Source organism: Ambystoma mexicanum, chromosome 5p (genome assembly GCF_040938575.1).
Source record: "Ambystoma mexicanum isolate Mex_15411 chromosome 5p, UKY_AmexF1_1, whole genome shotgun sequence".
Classification (NCBI taxonomy): domain Eukaryota; kingdom Metazoa; phylum Chordata; class Amphibia; order Caudata; family Ambystomatidae; genus Ambystoma; species Ambystoma mexicanum.
The window spans coordinates 1109579660-1109603457 of NC_090930.1; the positions used below are offsets into that span (position 1 = coordinate 1109579660).

At 43.5% G+C, this 23798-nt stretch overlaps 1 protein-coding gene across 2 annotated transcripts in view; it reads left to right on the top strand.

Annotated features, from left to right (window-relative positions):
• The first annotated feature begins 4432 nt into the window (after nt 1-4432).
• The window catches only part of DEK (DEK proto-oncogene), a 557420-nt gene continuing 538054 nt past the window's right edge, over nt 4433-23798 (top strand). Inside the window, exon 1 of one of the 2 annotated variants that reach the window (XM_069613584.1) lies at nt 4433-4649. In XM_069613584.1, the coding sequence (XP_069469685.1) occupies nt 4464-4649 (186 nt within the window). In that variant the 5' untranslated portion in view covers nt 4433-4463. Of the gene's footprint in view, nt 4650-4815; nt 5116-23798 lie in introns of those variants that run through there. The other variant, XM_069613585.1, reaches the window with a different exon arrangement.

Here is a 23798-nt window from a genome sequence, read left to right on the forward strand (position 1 = left end):
AAACTCTTCTATCTTGTTGACTGGAAGGGATATGGACCTCAGGAGAGATCGTGGGAGCCTAGTAACCATGTCCACGCACCTCGATTAGCACAAAGGTTTCACCGGAGATTTCCCAACAAGCCTAAACCCCCGGAGGGAAGAACCGTGGGAGGGGCCTTGAGGGGGGGTACTCACATGATGCCTACCTCCAAGGAGCCAGGTCCGACTCAGCAACCCCAGAGGCAGGCATCATTTCCCCCAGGGGAGTGCCAGCAGGCCCAAGCTGGGGCCCTTTGGACGTAGTCCTGGCGTATTAGGCGCCAGGCTCATGTTGGACCTCTCATAAAGCTAGACATGTGTTCAAGTGTTTTAATGTGCACTTACCTGATGCAGACCATGCTGCCACATCCAGGCCCTCTTGAGGCCTGAATAGGAACTACTTTACCTGTGGGACTACTTTCCACCCGGGTGTGGTCGGGGAAGGATACATACCTGATCGGAGGAAGGATACACACTTGGAACTTCTTCCAAAGCTATTTAAACCACACCCGATCAGCAACTCACGCTGGACGCTCACCGTGTCAGCTCCTGCATCTGGACTTCAGCCACGCCTGTCAGCATCCTGGGTCACCTGCAAAGGGAGACAAGAGACCTACCAGCCAATTTGCACCACGGAGACATCACCGACGATCCTGAAAGGGAAGACATCATTTTTAAAAGCATTTTGTTACGATCGCTGCAGCGCTGCATTTCACTCACCTTTCCTGGGTTCCTCCATCTTCAGCAGCGATCATCCGGCTACACAGCCACTTCCCAGAGCCTAGAGAGTAAGACAAGAATAAGAGGTGAGAGAAGGAAGGGAATAGAAAAAGCCCAGTTTCCTTCTAAGACTTACTTGTTGGGTCATTCCCATTTCATTTCGGGTCTTGCTGCTTCCAAGCAGGACCCCGGCCCCTATGGGGAAAAAAGACAAAGACATTAGATGAGCGAATGCAAAAACATCACTGGAAATGCACGTTTCACTTCGGGACGGCGCCATATTTCTGGCATTCCGAACCCCGGCCCCTATGGGGAAAAGACATCAACATCAGCGCTTTGTTGCAAGAAGTCTCCAAAGGAATCTTCATTCATCACCTGAAAAAAGACAATGAACATTATTATTTAAAGCTTGAACTTTTGAACTTGCAACAGAACTTTTACAGCGCCTTACCAGTATAATCAAGCTTACCTGAACTCCCATCCAACCTCAATCCAGTGAAGTAACTGGGTTCAACGCGCCCCTGCGTCAGAAGCAGGATGGAGAGCTTGTCCTTTCAGACCCTAAGGTGAGACTTCACGGGGAATCGTGGAAGGGTATCGTGGAGGGTTGGAAGAAAGTGGGAGGCTTGAGCATAACTCAGTGAGTAGGTAATACTCCCTTTTCACGCACAGGGGAATATTCCTGTGAGCCGGAGAAGCCAGAGTAGAGGGCCCTTCCTGTCCATCTTCAGAGTCCTGCGCTTCACCATTGAAGAAGCATCAGCACTCGAAGCCAGACCTGCGCCTCCGTGGGAATCAGGTGAGCGTTACAGTGGGCGACTTCTAGGACAGTCTTGTAGAATTTCTTGGGAATTAACAATTGCTTTAGCTCCTCCCCGTTCCGAGATTTGGTCACTCTGTACAACAACCCATTTTCCTTTACAAAGTGTGGACCTTGCCCAGGTGGGTCTTCCAATGCCCTCTCTCTGGAATATTGTAATAATGGATCTATGCTCTGGGCTGACCTAAAGCTATCCCCGTCATCATCTAACCTCCAGTCAACTGCGACAGGGCAAATATTTTTGGCTCTCCACTCTTGTTTTAACGCCCTTTTTATCTTTTTACTCTTCTGTGTCTTAACAAGTGGTGTAAGTATTTCCTCTTCATGAAAAGGGGCCGTTTCCAACAAGCTCTTCTCAATTTCGTGGACTAATTTAGAAAATGTTGGTATATCCGATCCAATTAGTAAGGGTTTGGGTAAAGTAGGTAATATGGCAGCTCTCACGTTCATAACTTCCCCGGCCATCTTTATCTGTACCTTCTTTGAAGGATAGGCCTTTATGTCCCCGTGGACACATCGGATAGGTATTTCCCCAGATGACCAATAACTTTCCCCTACCAGTTCTGTTGTTACGGCCGTCTGTAGACTTCCTGAATCGACCATGGCGGTGGTGTGCTTTCCATCTACCTCAGCATCACATGTATACAGATATTGTGACTGTCTTCCTGGTGTCTGTTCACAGGTTTCACTCTCCTTTATGGACTCAAGAACACCTACATCCATTGGTTTCGTGTTTGGTTTCTTCAGGCAGAACCTGGCAAGGTGGCCCCACTCCCCACAATCGAAACACTGGGGTACTCGGACAGCTGTTGAAGACTGACGATAGTTGATAGGACCTTCACTGTTGGGTCTGGAGCGTATAATTTCTCCTTCGGGTTTTCTCAGCATTGAATGTGGCCACCTCGGTTGTGACATAGCTTTACTCACAAAAGCATGAGGTCTAGTATTTGTTGTGCAGGACAATGCTTTGCCTTGTCCGGCCTTCTGCTAAGCGGAGGCTACATCCACAGCTTCAGACAGTAATAGACGATGGTGTTGTCTAACCCATCTTTGTACAGGACCAGGAAGTGCTTCGATTAACTGTTCTAAGATCACTTTTTCGGTTATTTCTGCCGGGGACGACATATTAGGCCGTAGCCACTTCTCAGCTAATTCTTTTACTCTGTAAAACAATTGTCTCGGCGTCTCTTCTCCGAGTAACTTAACATCTCTGAATTTAATGTGATACGTCTCCTCATCATGTCCCATTCGTTGCAACACCACTTTCTTCATGTCCCCGTAATTGGTATTTCCTGCGGGGTTCGCAGCCTGGTAAGCACACTGCGTTTCACCGGTCATTAATGGTGCGATGTAATGACACCATCTCTCGGCGGGCCACTGTGCATTTCGAGCCACACTTTCAAAATTTACAAAAAAATGAGCCGGATCCTCACCAGCCGAGTATTTTTGTAAAACTGAGGTGGGGACTTGAGGGTTGTTTCTGACATTTGTAACTTCAAGAAGCTGGGCTTGCTGCATCGTCATTTTTTTGTTTGTTGTTTTAAATTAGTTAAAAGAATAGTTTACTATAAATAATTATGACTTATCTTTTTTACATGCCTTTTTCATTTTTTTACAAACTTAAACATTCCACATGGAATATTTAAAACCCACCCAAAAATATATTATTAAAAAATATATATTTTTACATTAACACTGTTTCGATTTGGCCATCGGTTCTAATAGCTTCATAGAACTCACCCTCAGGTCCTATTGTCTATGAGCCCTCATATGTCATCAAATACCCTCGTGCTAGGTCAACAAAGCTATACTAACGCAACGCTGAAAGTCTCCAAAGCTAAGTATTAACAAGGGATATCCATTTATTTATTTTATTGTTTTTTTATGACGCGCCTACCGTACCTGAGTTTGGTTTCTAAGCACGGATCTGGGTTTTGAACCTCTTTTGCTGTGCTATACTTCGCTATGCAGAAGGTGCACATCTTGAAAGTTCGACCTAACTCTTAACAGGGCCCAAACAACCATCACTTTCTTAACACTCCATGGGCTTCAAACCCTACTACAGCCACCACCTTCAGGTAACAGCCAGCAGGGAGCTAAACGGCCACTTAAAAGCTATAAATCCTTCTTTCTCAGCAAGTTGCTGATGTGGAGGAACCAGTGTTAAAAGGTAACGAGGTAATAACACTTCTGTATACCCTCAGGGAGATGATGGCTGGAAGGGCTTTTGCAAACTCAGCTTGTAAGAAGAGTGCTGCAAAGTGCACCTTTAAAGCCTCGGAACAAAAGTACTATAGAAAGGAATATATTGCAGTGTCAAAGAAGGTATTATAAGAATGCTGACTGGCATACATGCCAACCCTCCCGAATTAGGAGGGGGGCTCACGATTTTTATATTAAATATATTATTTTTGACTTTCTCCCACCTAAAATAAATACACCTCCAATGCAATCCTATGGGAAAATTCAATTCTACTGCTTTCTTTGAAAACATGTCGCTCCCAGGTGCTCCAGAATGTTGGCATGTATGGACTGGCAAAATGGGGGCAGTTGCTGTGGCCCATTTCAATTGAAAAGACAAAGGCACTGTCCCCAGGTCACCCCAGCAATCACCACGCTCAAACAAAGCCATGGCAGACTGTTGCTACGGCTCCAGCGGAGTCACATATGTTTTCCCTTCTCATTTCTGTCTGTGGGTTATACTTCAATTCCTCTGGTTGAAAGTGTATTCCGGCGCGGTGCTTTATACCCGCCCTAACTCTCTGTCACTTTCATGCGGTTCCCAGAGCGAGGGCCAATAGGAAGGCTCGCTCGCTCAACCAATGGGATCCGGCAGTGTGTCCTGCTGCTCTAAGGCGCAGTTGAGGAGAAGAAGAAAAAAAATACCAGCGAGTGAGCACTCTGGATGCTGCGGCTCCTCCCTCGCGCTGATCATTGGACGCCTCTTTTCCCGCTCCGCTCAGAGACCGCCATTTTAAAATTAAAAAAAAAAAAACCGGGCGAACAACAAGCTGTTTGTTTTTTGTTGGGACGCAGAGGATTAGGAATCCCGACTCGCGTTACTGTGGTACTGGCACATCCAACAGACAAGGTGAGCCACAAATCCCCGAGGAAGCTATTATAAACGCAAACGTATTGACTAAAACGCTGCGCCATGCTTCTATTGTAGGAGAGTGTTATGGCGGCGCCCTGTCCCAAGTCGCGCTGCTACCCCCTGTAACATGCATCCAACCCGCCCCCCCCTCCCCTTGAGCCGCAGTCTGTCAATGAGTGGCTGGACAACAATGCAGAGCTCACCCGCTGCGCTGTGTTCTAGAATTTTCTGTGCGCGTGGAATCAGTTCACTCGCGCGGCGGCGCCCCCCCCCCCGTTCTGTACAGCCAGTGTACCTGCGTGTGCATCTTTTCTACTGTGTTTTGTGCCTTTTTTTTTTTTAAACGTGTCTTCCTCTTAAGCTCTCAATCGCAGGGGGTGGAGGTGTTCAAACGGATTGTGTAGTGAAATTATCCATGTGCAAGGGGATGGAGATGTAAGTCTAGTAGCGTCTCCTGGTGGAGGTGAGAACTAGATTGTCTTTCACAATATAAGCCTTGCATCGAGAAGCGCTGGCACATGCAATCAAGAAACTCGAAGCATTATATCGTGCGCGTGTGATTGTTTTTTTTAATTATTTATATATATATATATATATATATATATATTTGTGGTACTATTTAGGAAGCTGAACCCTGTGCACATGGGTTAATGTGAGCTACAGTAGGACGGACCGCCCTCCCTGACACATTGATTTCTCGCTTGTTTTGCGGTGAATGATCTGCTCTGTATTGGCATGGCTGGAGTTAGTTTGTGTGCATGTCGTGACAAACCAGTCTCCCTTTTATACAGTTAAATATATATTTTTTCTGTTGTCAGTCGGTTAATACACATTCTAAAATGTACACTGCCAAGCTTTTCCTATATGCATCGTAAATAGTTACAGTATTCGATGATTGACACCAAAGTTCGCCCCCTCCCCTGACAGTTTATCGCACTCGGAAGGGCTGGGTCGAAATATATTTTTGCCTCCACCGTTATCAGTGCCCCGCGTACTTGTGCTCCTGGCGCGACTAGGGGGAGTGCAGGGTTTGGCTCTAAATGCGGCCAGTATAAGCAGATGTCCGGTTTAAAGGCGATTGGGCTAATGTACTGTTCATGATACATCTTTGTTGGTGGGTAACGCTGCATCTGGTAGACATCGCAAGTATGTTGAATGAGGTTGAATCGCAACAGAATATAGAAACCTTTTCACTTTTCTACTTTCGCTTTTCAGAATGTCTCCAGAGAACGGCTTACTCGTAAGCCACCTTTCTTTTTTCTTTCAGTTTCTTTGAGGTCTACCCTTTTTTTTCTTTTTACTGAGCTTTCTTGTAACTGCCGTGAAACTGCTTGAGCACTATTGTGTGCGAAGTTGGGCTATATGTCTGCGTGCATGTCACGCTTTTAGTGCTGGTGTGCTCTATCGCCCTCACTTAGAAACATTTGCGGGCTTTTATTTACGAGTCTAGGAAGTTGTCCAGCAGAACATTTGGGGAAATTGACTGTTATGAGCTAACCGAGCTGGTAATTCTCAGCCCTCCAAAAGGCAATGCGCATCCTAGTAGTCAAAGGCAGCGCTAGCCGGAAATTGCATATTTACACATTCACAAATGTTTAGCAACACTAATGGTAAACATGTCAATTATTTCCATTGCCCAGTGAAGTGAAAATGAACCATACGTATTTACTTTATTTGGCTAATATACTATTTGTGTATTTCACGTTCACAAATCTTAGACTTTCATATTGTACAATTAATTTAACATGGCAGTAGCAAGTACTGTTTACAATTGCAGCCCCATCTAACAATGGCTTCATAGGCAAACTCAGATTGTACGGCCTAGTCCCAGCTCAGCCTCTTGACAGAATCTCAAGGCCTCCTGGACCCATCCCAGTCGGGCTTCAGACCCCTCCATGGAACTGAATCCTCCTTTTGTCTCCATCAGGGAATATCTCAACCTCTTGGCAGCCTTCGACACAATCAACCACGCCATTCTCAACACCCTTTGACCTAGGCATCAGGGACTCTGCTCCTAGATGGATCTCCTCTTTCCGCTCGGACTGCTCCCAAATTTCTCTGCGCCCGCCCAGTCCCCTGTGCTTATTCGCTCCCCTGCTACACCTAAGCTGATGACTCAGATCATCCTCAAGATCCCCAAATACCTGTCCTCACCCCACCCAGATTTGCACCTTGCCTCTGGAACATAGACAGCTGGATAACTAACGGCTACCTCTCCAATCCCGGAAAAAAACAAAATCCTAATAGCCGAGCTATTTTCCCTAACCCATTTCCCTTGGCCGCCCTTCCCTAGTACCTGCGCCAACTGCACTGTGTAGAGAAGCCCCTTAATGCTCATACCAGAAAAAATACTTCCCACTAGAGAAAAAGACCCAGCACACCTCTGGCAAGGAGAACACATTTTATTCTCACAAAAGTCAAGTACGTGATGGCAAGGAACTCTGCTGCCACAGTGCTCTCTAACAAAACCAACATGGATGGTAGCTTATAAGGGCGAAAAGCGTCACAACTGACATAGATCACATAGGGTACAAATCCACATAGCTGGTTGGTGTGACCCTATACATAGCAGGGTTCGGAATTGGGACTGGATATGCAGGCGCCACAAGTATTCCTGGGTAACCATCAATAACGGGGCACCAGGAGCTACCACGGTGGAACGCAGAGCTAGTGCACAGCATTACACACATCTAACATCCACATAAAATGCAACATGACAGCCTCATTTTTTTATTTGCATATAAATGGAAACTTTTTTTAGTACACACATCAAGTCAATTACATTAAATTGAATTAAAAGGATGACAATCCTCATCCATAACCATACGCATAGTCTTAAAAATGAAACTGAGTTTTCCATTGTTAAGCGTTGGTTCACATTGTCTTGATACAGGTAACTTTTACGAGTGCAACTAATTTGAAAATCCTTATGCCTCAAAGGCTTGCAAAACTTTGTTATTGCGATTATCACTCGCTTTCTTTCCTGCATCAGTATTTACCGGCACACCACCTCGTCTTTTTTGAAAGTCGCATATAAGTTGATTGAAGAATACGGTTTGCCTCTCAGTGCTGAACAGGAGGTACTCCAATGTTTTATGGTTTCTACCTTATCTACATGCTTACAAAAACGACAAATGGTGCTTTCACAGAGGCCACTAGTGACATTTACTTAGTTTGTCGAATGGAGATTCAGTCGCATTCGCAAAAATTGGTCCATCAGTTTTTTTTTTTGTCGTAACATCGTTTAAAAAATTCATAAACTGTCCAATCTGCATGATTCCCTTCAGATATGCGAAACTGGTGTTGGTATCGAACTGCAGACTCCATGGTGCAAATCCAATCAAGTTCTCTTAATTTGCTTGGTGCTCAGTGCTTTAATTGAACAGCAAGTTTCTTCAAAGCAGAACACATTTTCCCATGCCAATTCTGCAGCATGTTGGTCTGGGATGCTGTCATTTCTTTGCGTACTATATCCAGAATCTCTGGTCGCGCAGCAGTCGAGCATTTCCTGAAGAAGCTGAGACTTTTCCAAAGCGCAAGACACGGATTTTAAATTAGTTGGATAAGGGGCATGAACATACGCATGGTGAAATGTGAGATATGAAGAGCTCCCTGCTTGAAATACTGTGTAAAATTAACTGGATTGAGGGGCTCCTATTTGCATGTGACACAGCTGCTGCCTTAACTGTATGTAAAATTAACCCCAAAATACTGACCGTTGATGGATCCGTGCAAACGCAGGCGGATCATAGGATGATTGGGAATTTGATCAATTCTTTTGCTGAATTGGCTGTTCCAAATTCTACCCCAAAGTGAAACCAATGCAACTGTGACGGTTGGTTGTTACTGCCAATTCATTAGCTTTTCAGACAAATTGTCCAGGACATTGAGATTGCCACAAGTGGTGCATGACAAGCAGGAGCTCCTGAATCTGGAGGGGCGGTGGGGGATCTAGGGGAGGTATCGTATAGTGAACCGCTGGATAGCCGATCGGCACAAACAAATCTAATTGATCTAGATGATGACCTACAAGGGAAACATGATCATGCCCCTACAGCAGTGGAATAAAGGGAACAATTGGAGACCTCGGTGCCAGTACTGTCCAGAAAACAAAAAGAAATAGCCGTGAGGGCAGAAAAACGAAGGGCCCGGAAAAATAAATCAGTGAGTGCTAATCTAAATAAATCAAATGAATTAAAAAAAAAACACAGCTCACATATTAAGGACGTATGTAACCTATCTAATGAGGATGGGCTCATTGACTTAGAACAACTTAATACTGAATCCAAAGCTATATTGAAAATATAAAGGTGCCCTTAATAGCTTCTCTGGATCAGCCAATAACAAAAAAAGCCAACTAAAATAGTAGGTGCTCAATCTGTTTGAGCTCAGGCCGAAACAGATCGAGAGATCCATTGATGGGTTATTCTCATTTAATCAACAAACAATTGGACCTCTTGAAATTCTACATGAACACTTGAACTCCTTTTGAGAGGGTAGTCTGTCAGGCGACACTTGGTTTTGTTAATCCCATTGCTTATATATTCTAACTATTTCATATATTCTGTCGCGTCTAGTCTGAGTTAGGTGGAAAGGAGTTGGCTCAACCACCTTACAAATATTTAATCCACAAACTCGGAGTAAAAGAACTGCGCCAGACTCAGGTGGTTTCGTTACTCAAGTTTTAATTCATGCCCTATAGTGATGACACGTGTTACGGCCACTGGAGGTCTTTTTCAAATCAGGGCTAATGATACTATCATAATCATATGTACAACATTGGGATAAATTGGTGAAAAGAACAATGCTCACAACCAAAAATAAAAAAAAGGAAAAATGCCACAAAAAACAACCAGGAGATTGCAAAATTCACAAAGTCAAAAGCACCAAAATAATAAAACAGAGATTTGGGGAAGGGTCGGATTGTCAGGTGACTTTGAAAGTTTTGAGAGGCAGTACAAAGGACAAAAGACAAACAACAAATTGTAAAGTTAAAGTTACCACAGTGCACATAATAAAAGAATGACCATCCATATTGTTCTCATATGGAAATGTATATAGTTGGTGTTCCACGTTACCTTTGCTGCGTTGTTAAGGTAACAATCGTTGGTGTGTTTTTGTACCAAGGGTCCGATCCCTGCAGGTAAATTTCAAATATTGCATTCAATTTCTCGTATTTAATGTTGCCAGATTGTTTAGTTAAATTCTACATTATAATCTCATGTATTCTTTATAAAATGCACTTTGTCTTAATTGGATTCCATTATTAATAAATGCACAGTATGTATTCCCATAGTTACTTTAAATCTATTACCATATCTTTTGTGGTTCAATTACTCCAGTTCATTGTTTGTTTTAGGCTGCTCGTTTTTAAATTAACCAATGTAGATGGGCCCGTCCTTCCCTCTATGTATCTGGGACTCACTCGCTTTAAAGCCTTTGTCTTTCCTCTTCGATTCAAATACAAGTTTCTCACGTGTATCATTGCATCTGCCTATGGCTTTTTTTAACCATTGTGCCAAACGCGGTGCGCTTCTAATTTGGATTCCTATTCTCGCTCTGCGTAAAGTTCATCTGATTACATCGACGTTCTCTTACCTGTGTATCGCGCCCTTTGGCGTCCCTTGCATTGGCTCTATGCTACAGCACGCATTCTAGCGAGGACAGTACTTAAGAGCATTCAGATGTTGCGCGGGCAACAGTGGATGCCTGTGTCCTTCCTTTGTGTTTACTGGTGTGGTTGGTATACTGCGGCGGCCATCTTTTAGGAAGGTTCTTCCCTTTGGTTCAATTCAAAACCATAGGTCCTGTTTACATATTTACTGATGATTAGTTAGTTATATGTTCAAATCCAATGTATATTTGAGTTAATAATTAAGGTACTATGACCCGTATTTAAGTTTGTGCAGAACTTCAAATCTCAAAAGCTGATCAAGTTGGAAAAGTGCCGTTGCGCCTAATTCTGGAATGTTAGTACTACTTGCGTCCTATATTATGACATTGTATAAGTGTACTGATCATTAATATTCTCCTAGTTAATTCTATAATTATACCCCATTGCGGTGTATAAGGTTGCTTGAATCTAGTCTTAACATATATTCCTTGCAGCATGGGATAGTTTTCAGAGTTCACATTATGTATATACAATAGTTAATTTACAATTGACACTTACAATTTCGTACATTTAGGATACATTATTCAAAGAAATTACACCATCTCATTGTCAGAGTTTAGTCCAGTTATAGTACTATTAAGTACACAAATAGTTCTAGCTTCTGCCTGGCATAGTGCTTTTTCTGTCTCTTTTGCCCAATTGCACGTATTGTAAGCCAATTAATGTGAGGTTACTTTTCTTCTCCATTTGATGACATTTCTGCCAATGTGCTGCTAAGGGCAAACAAGTACCTTGGCTTCCAATTTTTGAAAGATGTTCCCTTATTCGGATTCTCAACTCTCGAATTGTACTCCCTATATATACCATATTGCATACACATAGTATATCATATACTACATATTTGGTGCGGCAGTTGATGGCTTGTTTGATTTTGATTTCTTTGCCGTTCCGATCCTTGAATGTTTCAGTGGGTTCACTCGCAAACTTGCACATTGTACAGTTGCCACTTTTCCTAAAGCCCTTGATGGGCGTTGGTATCCATGTCCCAGTATTGCTCTTTTTGACCTCTGGTAGAAGTGATGGACTCAGTTTGGTCTTTAGAGTGTCTGCTTTCTTGAAAATGATTATCGGTTTGTCCCCCACTTGGGGTCTAATGTGTTCACAAATATTGGCATCTTTTGAAACAAGATGGAGTATTTTATTAATCCTGTGACTTTCCTTGTTATATTTTAAGAACCCAACTTCCCAGTGTCTCAAAGTTCTTAGCTATGTTTTTCAGGGTAAGTGTTTGTTCCTGGGTCCAAGTATTCTATTGTAGGCTCTCGTCACACACTTATCTGGATATCCACGTTCTCGGAATCTGGTCTTTAGTAACGTACATTCTTCTTCAAAAGTGTTCTGATCACAACAATTCCTCCTCGCTCTCCTATTCCCCCATGGGGATATTGAGTATTGTACTATTGCCGGTGGCAGCTGCTTGCATGCAACGTAGAATTAACTTCTTTGTCTTTCCTGAAAGTTCTTGTTTTAAGATTGTTGTTGTGCACCTAAATTGTAAGGTCTAAGAAATTGATTGTTCTTGAATCACAGGTGCCTGTGAATTGAATGCCAAATTGGTTGTTGAGTCTATTGGTAAATTCCTTGAATTCTTCCTCGGTACCTTTCCAAATCAGCAGCACAACATCTATAAATCTCATCCATTGGATTAGTTGGTTTGGGTAGGCTGTATCTTCATAGACCACTTTGTCCCCAAATAGCCCCATACATAAGTTGGCCAGTGCAGGGGCATATTTGGTGCCCATTGCTACGCCCTTAAGCTGTTGGTAGAAGTTGTTTTTTTTTTTTTTTTATTTTTATTGGTTTGTTCAACCTTTAAAAAAAAAAACAAAAAAGACATCGCATGTAAATTCTTGTTTTGCTTCTCTCCCTCCCTCCACCATTTCCTCTTAACGACTCTTTTAACACTTCGATCGTGTCATATTGAGGGATAGTATTGTGACAGCTACCAAAGAGTTCAAGACTTTACTTGCACCAAATTTGCATATTGGTCGTCCAGGCGTCCTTTTACTACGCGAAGAAAATTTGTTAGTGCAAATAAAACTGCTCTGTTGGATCCCTCAAATAACGCTGCCCACCAGTCATCAGCCGTCATGTGTAGATGCTCATTAATCAGCTTTCCAAAGTGGATTTGCCTTTGATGTTGAAAACATTGGCAGAACAATGTTGGATGTTTTAAGGTCTCCTTATCCTTGTTACAGAAGCTGCACCTTAGGTCGATGATCGCGCCCTTCGCCCAGCTGTTCATACGCTCTTTTGTTTTTAGCATGTTTAGCCTAAACTGCATATATAAAGATCTTGCATGGTGATCTGGAAACAGGGTTAGATAGGTGTGCCTCTGATGATATGCTTTGGCTTCTCCTGGGACCTCTTGCATTAGAGTTGAATTGACTCTTAGGTCGCAGGTTTTAATCCAGTCAGCTCTCCAGATTTTAGTTTTTGCCAACTCAGGATTCTCAGTTAACGTTGTGATAGGAATATCAAACTCCTTTTAAAAGTGTTACACAAAGGAGATTCCATTGAAATAAAATCGTATGTTCTTTAGCAGTGTCCGGCCTGTGTAATATTTGAAATTGGCTCGCTGGGTTTTTTAGCATTGTTTTCCTAAAGAGATTCAATAGATTCCAGCTGATTCTTGCATTTATCGAAATGAGGCCCAATTCATATCGGAGACAAACCGTTGAGGTACCTTTGGGAAGCTGTAGAACTCGCGTCCAGAATATATTTTCAAGTGAGTTCCACAGGTCACTTGAACAGCCAAATGCGTTTTCACCGCCATAGATTAAGGCGGGTACCACTTTTTGCTGGTAAAATTCTATTACTGGTTTTAGGGAGAACTTTCCAAATTTTGTGTTAATTAGGATCGCTTGACAAGCCATCTGTCGACATTTGCTCTTTGCCAATTCTGCCCAAGGTGCATCGTTTCTACTGGCACTGATCTTCATACCCAAGTATGTCGAGTTTTTTACAGTCTGAAGCTGTTCGTTGCCAGGACACCATCTGTTCTTTATTCGTCGAATGCTGCGGCCTTGCAGTTTCTCAAATTAGAATTTCACATTTTTGTGTGTTGATTCTAAGGCCGTTATCTGTGGTATAACTGTCGAGACAATTTAGCTTCCTCTGAAGACCTATGGGCGTCAGATCGACTAGAATAAGATCGTCAGCGTAGACCAAGTAGTTGATCGGCGAGCCATGTAGTTTCGGAGGAAATGTTGTTACACCAGTGAATGCCTCATTTATATCAGATATAAAGAGGTTGAAAATACTCGCTGCCAAGGGGCAGCCTTGTTTCACTCCCTTCTGTGTACTGATGGGGGCAGATAACGTGCCTTTGGTGTCCAATCGGATCTGGATAGTGGTATCCGTGTGTAGTTCGCGAATCGCTTCCACTAGGCTTAAAGGGCAGTTCCATCTAGTAAGTTTCTCCCATAACAGCTCTCTATCTATGCTGTCAAACGCATGGGACAAATCTATCAGAGCCAAATAGATCTTTGTGTTCTGATTGCTTCCATCTTTATGAGGTTCAATATCGGCAGGTTCAAGCCGCATCCAACTCCCTTTACGAACCCTGCTTGTCTGGGGTCTACATGGTTATTATCTTTAGCCCATTTTAGCAATTTCTGTTGCAAGAGGGTAGCATAAATCTTTCCCAACACGTCAAGCAGTGCTATGGGCCGGTAGTTTTTTGGATTTAGACGGTCTCCCTTTTTAAAGATTGGGACCACTACAGCGCTTTTCCAAGACCTTGGAGTTGATCGACTCGCGATGACTCGGTCAAACAGAGTAACACAAAAGTCTGTCCATAGCGCTGGAGTTTTTTTCAGTGTATAATTTGTTAGGCCATCAGGACCGGGCGCTCTAGAGTCGTGCACATTTTTGATTATATCCAGAATGTCACTTCTCTCAAACGCAAGGTCCCACTTGTTTGTCGTCGTAGGTACCCAAGATGGTATGGGTTTATCACTGCCAAATAGTTCTTTAAAGAAGGTCGACCACTCAGCTTCAGTTACTGCTTTGGCTTGAAGAGCTTGCTGTGGAGCCATAGTTATTTATCAGTTTCCAGTATGCTGCTGAGTTTTTGCCATTCATTCTTTGTAGCATCTCTTCTGCGTCGTTTGATGCATAATTGCTGCATGTGATTTAAGCCAGTTTCGGTATTTGGCCTTGATCACCCTTTTACTCTTTCATGTTGTCGGTATAAGGACCTTAAGTTTTCTTAGTTCTTGTCTCATTTCTCTTTTGTGTTGCAAAATAGAAATGTCAAATTTATGTTTTGGGCGAAACTCGGCGTGTTTTTGCTTGCGTTTATGTTCCTCAAAATTTGACAGAAGGTTTTGATATTCCAGGGATTTGACAGTGTGTTGAAAGGCATTAGAGATAGCTGCTACTTCTGAATCCAAGAGATTTAGGCGTATACTACTAGTCCCGGTGCACACCTCAAACGGCCAGCAGAGCTGCTCGCTCACACAAGGATGGTGAATTGATAATTTTACCATATCGTGGTCACTGTGTTGCATTTTAATGACTTCCAGTTTCGTTGCTCTCTTGTGGATATTTTCAGTCACAAATAAATAGTCAATGACCGATTTTTGATTGTTTCTTCTCCACGTAGGGCATGCCGGAATATCGCCAACAGTTTGACCATTAAGCATGTGCAAGCCTCTAATGTCTAGTTCCATACACCATTGAGCTGCAGCTTGTTCTCGTTTGCAATTGCCTCTCCTCTTTTTCTCAGTTTGTGCAATATCTGGAATACAGACACAATTTAGATCTCCACATACAATTAGATCTATCGGTTGCTCCTTTATAAGTAAATCATCGATCAACGTTGTTACAGTATCGATAAAATTACGCCCTTCGTTGTGTTTGTGGTTCCAGTATAAGTTGATAATGTGCAAGCAAGCTTCCTTGTTTCTTTCTGGTAAACACCAATGGCAGAGATCTGAATAAATGGTGATGGGTTATTTGAGTTGAGGATCCGAAATCCAACACCTTTCCTCACAGCCAAGAGGAGTCCAGCCATTGGCCTTCCCTGTGTTTGTTTTATAGCGGGATTGATAGCTATTTCGAATCCTTCCAACATCGGACTTTGAGAGAGCCATGTTTCTTGTAGACACAGGATATCCAATTCTGAGGCCCATGTTGTTCCAAACAGATGCATAAAGCCTCTGGTGTTCCAAGAACCTATATTACATATATTGGTACTTCTCGGTTCCTGGCGTTATGCCATTGGATCAGTGTTTAAGGTTTTGGCCAACCAGGACCAATCATCGTATTTGTTTGCTGTAATGGCAGGATTCCTTTCGATGTCTCGTGTGGTTGATGAATTTATCCTTCCATTAACTGTAATTCTTATCTGATCACACCCATGTGGATAAGCTGCTGCGTCCCATGTTCTCGGTGGACTAAACACTTGGCTTTCCTTTGGTTGATTCTGTTCTCCAGATCTTGAATAGATCTTTTGTTCGCGTTATTCATTGGTCTACTGCGGGACTTTTCTTGGGAGTTAACAAGCAGCACACCATTTTCTGCGTTGGTTATGTCGAATCCTAGGGACATCAGTACAGGGCCGGCGTCCAATAGTGCATCTGCTATGATCTTAGATTGCAAATGTAAAATCACAGCGTCAGTTTTCTTTTCATTCGGAAATTCTACAATTTTTAGGTCTCCAGAAGTTATCGCACGAAGACTGGGAATCAGCTGACACAGCCGCAACACGTTAAATCGGTTTAGTATCGGGTCATCAGAAGTTTCTATGCGTTCCAGTATTAGGTGGTGAGATGCTTGTCGCGTCTCTGTTTGGTATGTTTTCTCTTTTATCGTTGGTTTTTGGGGTTGTTTAGTAGATCGGTTCCCCCACTCTGCTTGATTTTTATTTTTATCTATAGTCATAGTTATTTTGAACCCAGTAATGCTCACTATATGATCCTTGATAGATGCCACCTGTGTCGGGCGTGTAGAAGTTTGCAACGCTTTGGCCACGGTAGATGGTTCAGTCCCGACCTGCGGGCCTAGAGATGGGCCCTTTGTACCGAATTTGGCATCAAGCATCCGTCTTTTTTCATCCAGAGTCACAAAGCGGGTGCTCTGCAGAACCTCATCTGTGTTTTGCACCGGGATTGATTTAATCAATTTGCATCTTCTCGACATTCCTTCAAACGCTTTCTCGTTAGTGGGCCTATGTTGACTAGGCTTCAAAAATGAGGTACAATGGCTCTTTACTTCATGTTGACTAAGCTTCAAAAATGAGGTACAAGGGCTCTTGACTTCTTCCTGGGATGTAGTATCAGTCACTTCTGAATCAATGTGGGTAGGTGCAGCCGAACCTAATTTGACTCCATCTAGCAACGATACCACAGGCCTATCTCTGACAGTAATTTCTTCCTCATCATACACAGATACATTCAGTAAATCGTCGGAACCATCACTAGCACAGATTGATGTCTCTTTGAGATCTAATGGCATAGATTTTGTTGAGCTTACGACCATCTTATTTCTAGTAGTGTCTTTAGTGGTGGCTCCATTGACGGTTATGTTGACTGTTTTGATGTTGCGTAAGAATCTTCGAGCGTCGATTCCTCTTCTCGCCTTCCTTACAGGTTGGTTTTTGGATTTTTTTGAGTGAATTAACTGTAGTTTGTTTGTTGGGTGCGGAGGGTTTTGTGCTGCACTTGGTTTCTTAAAAATGTCGTATATTGCATTCACATGATTTGCCCTTAAAGGTGAAACCATCGGTTGCGATTGTGCGCAAGTCAAATCTTGATTAGAGGTCAGCTTAGAGGTTGATGCTTCTTGGGGATTTTGTAATGCCAGATTCGTAACTGCTTGGCTCTCTTTTAGAGCAGTTGCAAATGGAGTTCTAGGCTGGCATTCTTCAACCGCGGTGATGGCAACCTGCAGTTTTGTAGGCGGTCTCCTAAGTTTCTCCGTTGTCTCAGGTGACCGGGTAAGATCTATTGAATTTGTGGTGGCAATACGAGGCACAGTATACTCTGGGGTTTCCTTATTGCTTAAAGTAGGCTCTTTTAGCTCGTTAGCAGGCCCGCATAATATGTTGGCAGCAGTAGTGTTGTCGCTTCTATCTTCGATCCTCTCAGGTGGGTTAGTTAGTGTACATCTTTTGTTGCAACATGAGGATCTTGACATGACTTGTGACTTATTCACCTGTATTGCAGCATTGGGGGAGCCTGCCCCCTGGTAGCCGTGTTCTTTTTTTTTTTTTTGCTGTTGAAAGATGCTCAGCGCTTCTTTAGCTACTTCAGCTAGAAGTTTTTTGTCTAAATTTGCGTTTTTAGCGTGATCTGATAATGTTTCGAGCGTCCAATCTGTTTTTTTGTGTAGCTCTTGTAGCACTTCCTTACAGTGGAGGTTTTTGTTTTCCATGCTCCCCAATTTGTGATTCATGTCAGTAACCACCGTGGAGAGCTCTTTTATGTTGTCGTTGAGATTCTCGTACATTTTGATGAAAGGTGCAATGGAGATGGCCATAGAGGAGATTATAGTTGCTTGTAGGTCCTTAGTGTACTGAACAGTTCTGGGACTTAATGTAATTCTGGAGTCAAGTGGTGGCATTCGCCTACCGCGGTGTGCCGATCGTCGAATCTTGGGGTATGGTCGTTCCATTATGGATGAATCCGTTGAGCTTTGATCGGATAAGGAATCCGTTGTACAAGCGGTATCTTCATTAACATGCCTTGGCGTTAAGACTGTAGCTGGTGATCCCATTGCGTTGCTAGGCTCTGTCACACTTCTTTTTAGTTTCTTATTTTGCGAGCAACTCAGACTGGGGGATCTGCTCCCCCCCCCCCCCAAGCCTCCTTCGTTTATGCAGTGAGCTTGACCTCAGAGTGAGCAGTATGGGTTGCGTGGTAGAGGAGCACGCCCCCGACCCAGAATAATTTCTTGCAGGGTCCTTTGCCGCCAGGTTACTGTTTGTACTGTCACCATTTGTATTGTTTTTAACCGCTCTTTCTTTGTTTAGACGAGTAAGGTCCAGTAGCAGTTTGTTAGCTACCTCCATTGAGTTTCTTCTTTCAGCTCCTATTGTGGGTTTAGCAGTGGCAGGGCTTGGTGTAAAAAGAGGCGAGGCGCCACTCAGGACATTATTCCGCCCTAAATCAGTACCCCTCTCTTCAACTTGTCGTGCTGCAGGACACACAGGCGCCTTGGTCTCACACATGACTTCACTAATAAGTACTTCTGGTTCTCCAAATGAAAAGGCCTCTTTGCTGATGTGTGCTGCGGAGATGTCGGGGTTTCCAGGCAAGGCCAAGGCGCTATAGAACCCGGATCGAGGTGACTCATGAGTTATGTTTATCTTTCCATTGTCAGTTGGACTAAAAGGTCCGGGAGGGTTGCGAAGAATCCTGGAACCCAACTGCGAGTCACTCGAAACGGCCACGGCGTCTGAAACGCAGACCCCGCCAGATGCACATAGCTCTCTGCTTAAGCAGGGCTGCCGCAAGACAGAGCTCTTAGTAACAGGCAGGGACGATCCCTCCGCCCACCCAGCGAGGTCTGCTTCACGCGGGGCGACCATTCCGACCCCGGGCAGCTTCAGACGTCCGGCGAGGGCAGGGACCTCCAAAGCAGCAACGGAGGCTTCGCCATCCACGTTGTCAATGGCGCCGCCGTCAGTAGCGTCAATACGCACATCGGACCCACAAGCCCAGCCGGTTTCCTCGACCCTCAGCAAGGTAGCGGGCAGCAATGGATGTATACAGGTGACGGGGGTTTGAAGTATCTCAATGCTTTTACCGATACAGTTACAGTTGTTGTGTGTAGCACATTGTTTATGCTGGGAAGCACTCACCTCTGGCCTCGATGCAGCCCGTGCAGATGAGCATAGTCTTGATGGTGATGGTGATGTGGCTGCTGCCGCACCTCGAGCGTCATAAGACGTTACGTGCCCGGCAAGGACCCAAGGGCTATCACCAGAAGCAGTCTTTGCTGTCGCTCTTGGAGAAATCAATTTTCGTTGAGCGAGTTTCGCGCATTCTCTCGCTGAGGCTGTGACCGCAAAATGGGTGTCAGACCAAGAGGGCTACACCCCTCCACTCCTCCAATCCTCTGACTCCTCAGACTCTGCCCTGACTCCGCGCCCGCTCCGCGGGGGGAATGTGTCTTTGTAGGTACACACCCTCAGCGAACGATAGACAGAGCAAACCGACTTTCCGCTCCACTCTCCACAGCTCCTCAGACTCTGCCCTGACTCCGCGCCCGCTCCGCGGGGGGAATGAGTCTTTGTAGGTAGACACACCCTCAGCGGACGATAGACAGAGCAAACAGACTTTCCGCTCCACTCTCCACAGCTCCTCAGACTCTGCCCTGACTAGAAGTTATTGTCGAAATTGAAAATATTGTAGTCATATTCTTTATCAATTTGTAGATACATTGATGCTGATTCTTCTTTGAGTATTCAATAGTTCTAATTGCCCAATGATGTATAGATGTGTATAGGGCTTTAACGTCCAAACTGGCCAGTTTGAATTCTTCATTCCACTGAAAATTCTTTAGTTTAATAATGACGTCTGTGGTGTCCTTGATGTATGATTTGAGTTTGCTCGCTCTGGGTCTTAGTATATGGTCCAAGTATTCTGGGATATTTTCCGTGGCCCAACCTATGCCATTGAGGATGGGTCTGCCTTCTGGTAGGAAAACATTTTATGAACTTTAGGCAAAAAGTACATGATGGGTGTTACAGGTTCTTTTTTATCGTTTGGAAGTTACTTTCATCGTCTGTTAGGAGTCCATCCTTATGCCACTTCATGATCATTTTCCCTAGTTCCGATACAAGTCTTTTTTTGGGTTGGCTGGAATTTTTTTTTTTTTTTATAGCAATCTGGACTGTAGGTAGCCTGTTCTTTCCATAATCACTATGTTCCCTCCTTTTGTCCGCCTCCTTGATCACCACAGATCTTCCATCATATTCCGAATGGATTTATATTCCTTAAATGTTAAATTGTACCTCCACAGGTTTTTGTCTTTTCCGATAATTTATAAAAGTCCTCTGATACAACTTTATAAAAGGTATCCTATAACATTGTCAGGGGGTAGTTGGGGAACAAATTTGGACCGTGGTTTCAACTCTTTCATAGGCATGTTTTGTTGTTGGATATTCAGCTCCTTTAGGACATCTCCTATGCTGAAGGATTCCAATTCTCCCAATGACCTGAGGTGTATGTCGTATGTCTTCTATCTCCTGTATGCTGGTCTCACTTGGTTGTTTGTCCAACATCTCAGGGGCCCGAGTCGCAAATCATTTTTTCAGTTTCAATTTACGGATACATTTGTACAACTCAATGTGTAAATCAGTATAGTTGCATGTTGCAGTTGGAGCAACATGTAGGCCTTTGATAAGTAGTTTCCTTTCTTCTTCCGTGATTACTCTTTAAGATAAGTTCAGTATCAGATCTGTTGTTACTTGTTCGTGTTGGTTTCTCTTGCGCTGGCTCTGGTGAATCTTGTTGACATTTTCTGAGCTGATTGGGTTTTCTTGGTTTCTCTCCCCCCCTGTCCCCCTTGGTAATTGAAAACAGACCTGTTTCTGTAGGATAGTTCTGTTGCCTTTTTTATATTGTTTGATCTGATTCATAAATCCTTGATTATTCACTGGGGTATCCGTATTGGGTGTTGTCTCTCCTTCTGATTCTGCATCTGAGCTCGCAGAGGAGGTATTTGGTGTATTACTTTTGGAAGATGACTTCGAATATTGGTTATATTTCTTGAAATGTGTAATCTATCCCACGCTGGTAAAAACAAAGGCATCAAATAGAATTAACGGTACCGTCCCAAATATACCTTCAAAATTAGACATGCAAGGTCCCAAAAACCTATAGCGGAATGCCAATCCGATGGGGCAATAGTACACGTTGAATTGGCAGTGTGCCATTAACCCGCCTTTAAGGACAAACAAGATGCCGACAATAATGGGGAGTTGTTTGGGAGTGAAGGTGGTGAATGAGGAAGTGATACTTGGAAAGGATAAAGTAGCTACTAACTTGCTGGGTCAAGGCATGGAGCTAGTATGCCTGAAGAAAGTGAAGTACAATTCATGGAGCAATTTGAGAGCAATTTGAAGGCTACGTTTTGACTCTCTACCATCAGACCTAAATCGGTCTACTATTTTGAGGGCATTTCAGGCTATTCCTTCATTAAGAACGATAAGATCCGACGATATAGACTGGGTAAGGCAGTCACCCAATAACTTGCCATAAATGATCTCTGGGTACCATTCATACATAATTATGAAATTGATTTGGGAACAAAGGGAAGATTTGGCATTGATTGGACTTATTCCCTTTATGTTCTTAACTGACTCAGAGGCAACTGTTTGTGGAATCGCCTCCAATAAAGAGTGAACAGATACCTGCCGCAGTAGGTGGCTATGCACCGCCCCCCACCCCCCAATTCAGTGAAGATCTGATTAGGCAATTTGAGTTTTGCATCTGCCTTTACCGGGCTTGCGGGGTCGATGCCTTCAACCACAAATTAACTCAGAACCATTAGAACAATTTGGTGCCTGTGACTTTCATATCATGGAATTCGTGCGGTCTTAAGAATTTATCATGGGCCTCAATCCTTGGAACAAATGTGTCCGGGAGTCCTTATGATGCAGGAGTTTATGCATCTAACAGGTTTTGTAGTGGACAGTTATGACATTTTCTGGATGGTTATATTTTCTATCAGGTAGCTAAACAAGGAGTAATGGGATGCCCATCTGGCGGCCTTGCGATCCTGATAGACAAAGCACTTAGGATTCATTCCGACTTGATATTTTCACATGAATCATTGTTAATTTTAGAATTGCAGATCCAATGGGGTATTTTGGTTGTGAGCCTATAGAGCCGTCTGCTCAATTTCAGATATGTGGGACTTGTTGAATTTGATATTGGAGCAGGCGGCAGTGAGTAATTCCCCCCCCCCCCCCCCCCCAGGCCACCCTTAACGGTCATCATAAGAGGGGATTTTAATTCCACTTGTATAGATTTACGCTCCTCTAGAGGGCCTTCTGAACACTCAGTAAATGATGGAAAGAAATGGGAGGACTATTTGATGGCTTGGGATCTACAACCTATCATCCCCACTAGGAACCCGTATGAGTACACCTGGCATAGAGGGGTCTGCGACTTCTGATTCTTTTTATTTCAACCCGTCTTCTCCATTTAGTTGAAGGGATGTTGATTACTAACCTTGGGCAAAGCGATCACTTGGGGTTGACCCTGAAGTTGAACATCTTGATTGGTACCTATAGTGTTGACTCCGCTTTGGCCATTTTGATACCGGGTCGACCGAGGTTATCTGTTGGATGTGACACCAAAACCTGTGTTTGGCTTACCCAGCAAGGATCAACTTTTGTGTCATGGATCCAGCAGCTATGGTCTGGCGGGTATTGCAGCGTATTCACGTTCCCTTGAAATGGACTCTACAAAAGCAGACCAAAGCCTTGTCAACATCGCCATTCTTTTAATGAAAGTCTACAAGCTTGGAAAGGAAAAAAGAAAGCATCTCGGACTTCTGTGCTTGGCAAATACGATTGGCCTATTTATAAGGCTATTAAACGTATATTGTAATGAGATGAAGATGCTAAAACATGAACTCTATAGAAAGGACAATCAAAAGATACTACTGCGTCTTTAATGAGTCTGTGGACCATGCTCGGACATCACGGGTGCAGGAGGATCGGTTAAAGAAACGGCTATTCCGGCCACCACTTCGGTAACTTTTATTAAAAACAAATGCCCTACCAAATGGTTTTAATGATACACAGGATATGAATCTTTGACTTGGAACCGCTCTCCGTCTACTGAGGAAATTGCGGGTGCAATTGTGAAGATCAAAAGCTCTAGGGCACCAGGGCCTGATGGCCTTCCTCAGTGCCTTATTAAAATGGTTCCAGAGCTGTGGTCCAGGATTTTAAAAATCAAAGTTGACTGAATCTTTTTCTCAAAAGTAATTCCACTGTTGTGGGGTTCGGCAATCATCGTACCCATCTATAACAAAGGTAGGTGCGATGCCCTGTCTAGTTATGGGCATGTTGCTTTGATGGATGCTGCAGCTAAAATCTTTCTGATTTTTAGAACAATTACAGGTGCACATTACCAACCTTAATTTGTTACCACGATTTCAAGTGGGTTTTTAGAAAAGAGATGAGCTGTCCATTAAATGCAAGTGTTATGGCACATCTATATGAATACAAACATTCTAGAATGGGTCCTATTTATATGGCAGCTCTCGACCTGACTGCCCCTTTTGATATGGTAGTTGGGGATATTCTATGGGAGAAGATGATTCGGCTAGGGTTTCCATTGGACCTGGTTGCGATTATAGTATTTTTACACGGGAATACCAACTATCAAGTACCGCTGTCGAAAGACGGTGTAGTAACTGACCCGATTCCAACTAAGATTGGCGGCGGTCCTGTTTTATCTATATTTATTGAAATGGAGGCTGGATGGAATGAGAAGGTTGTTTTT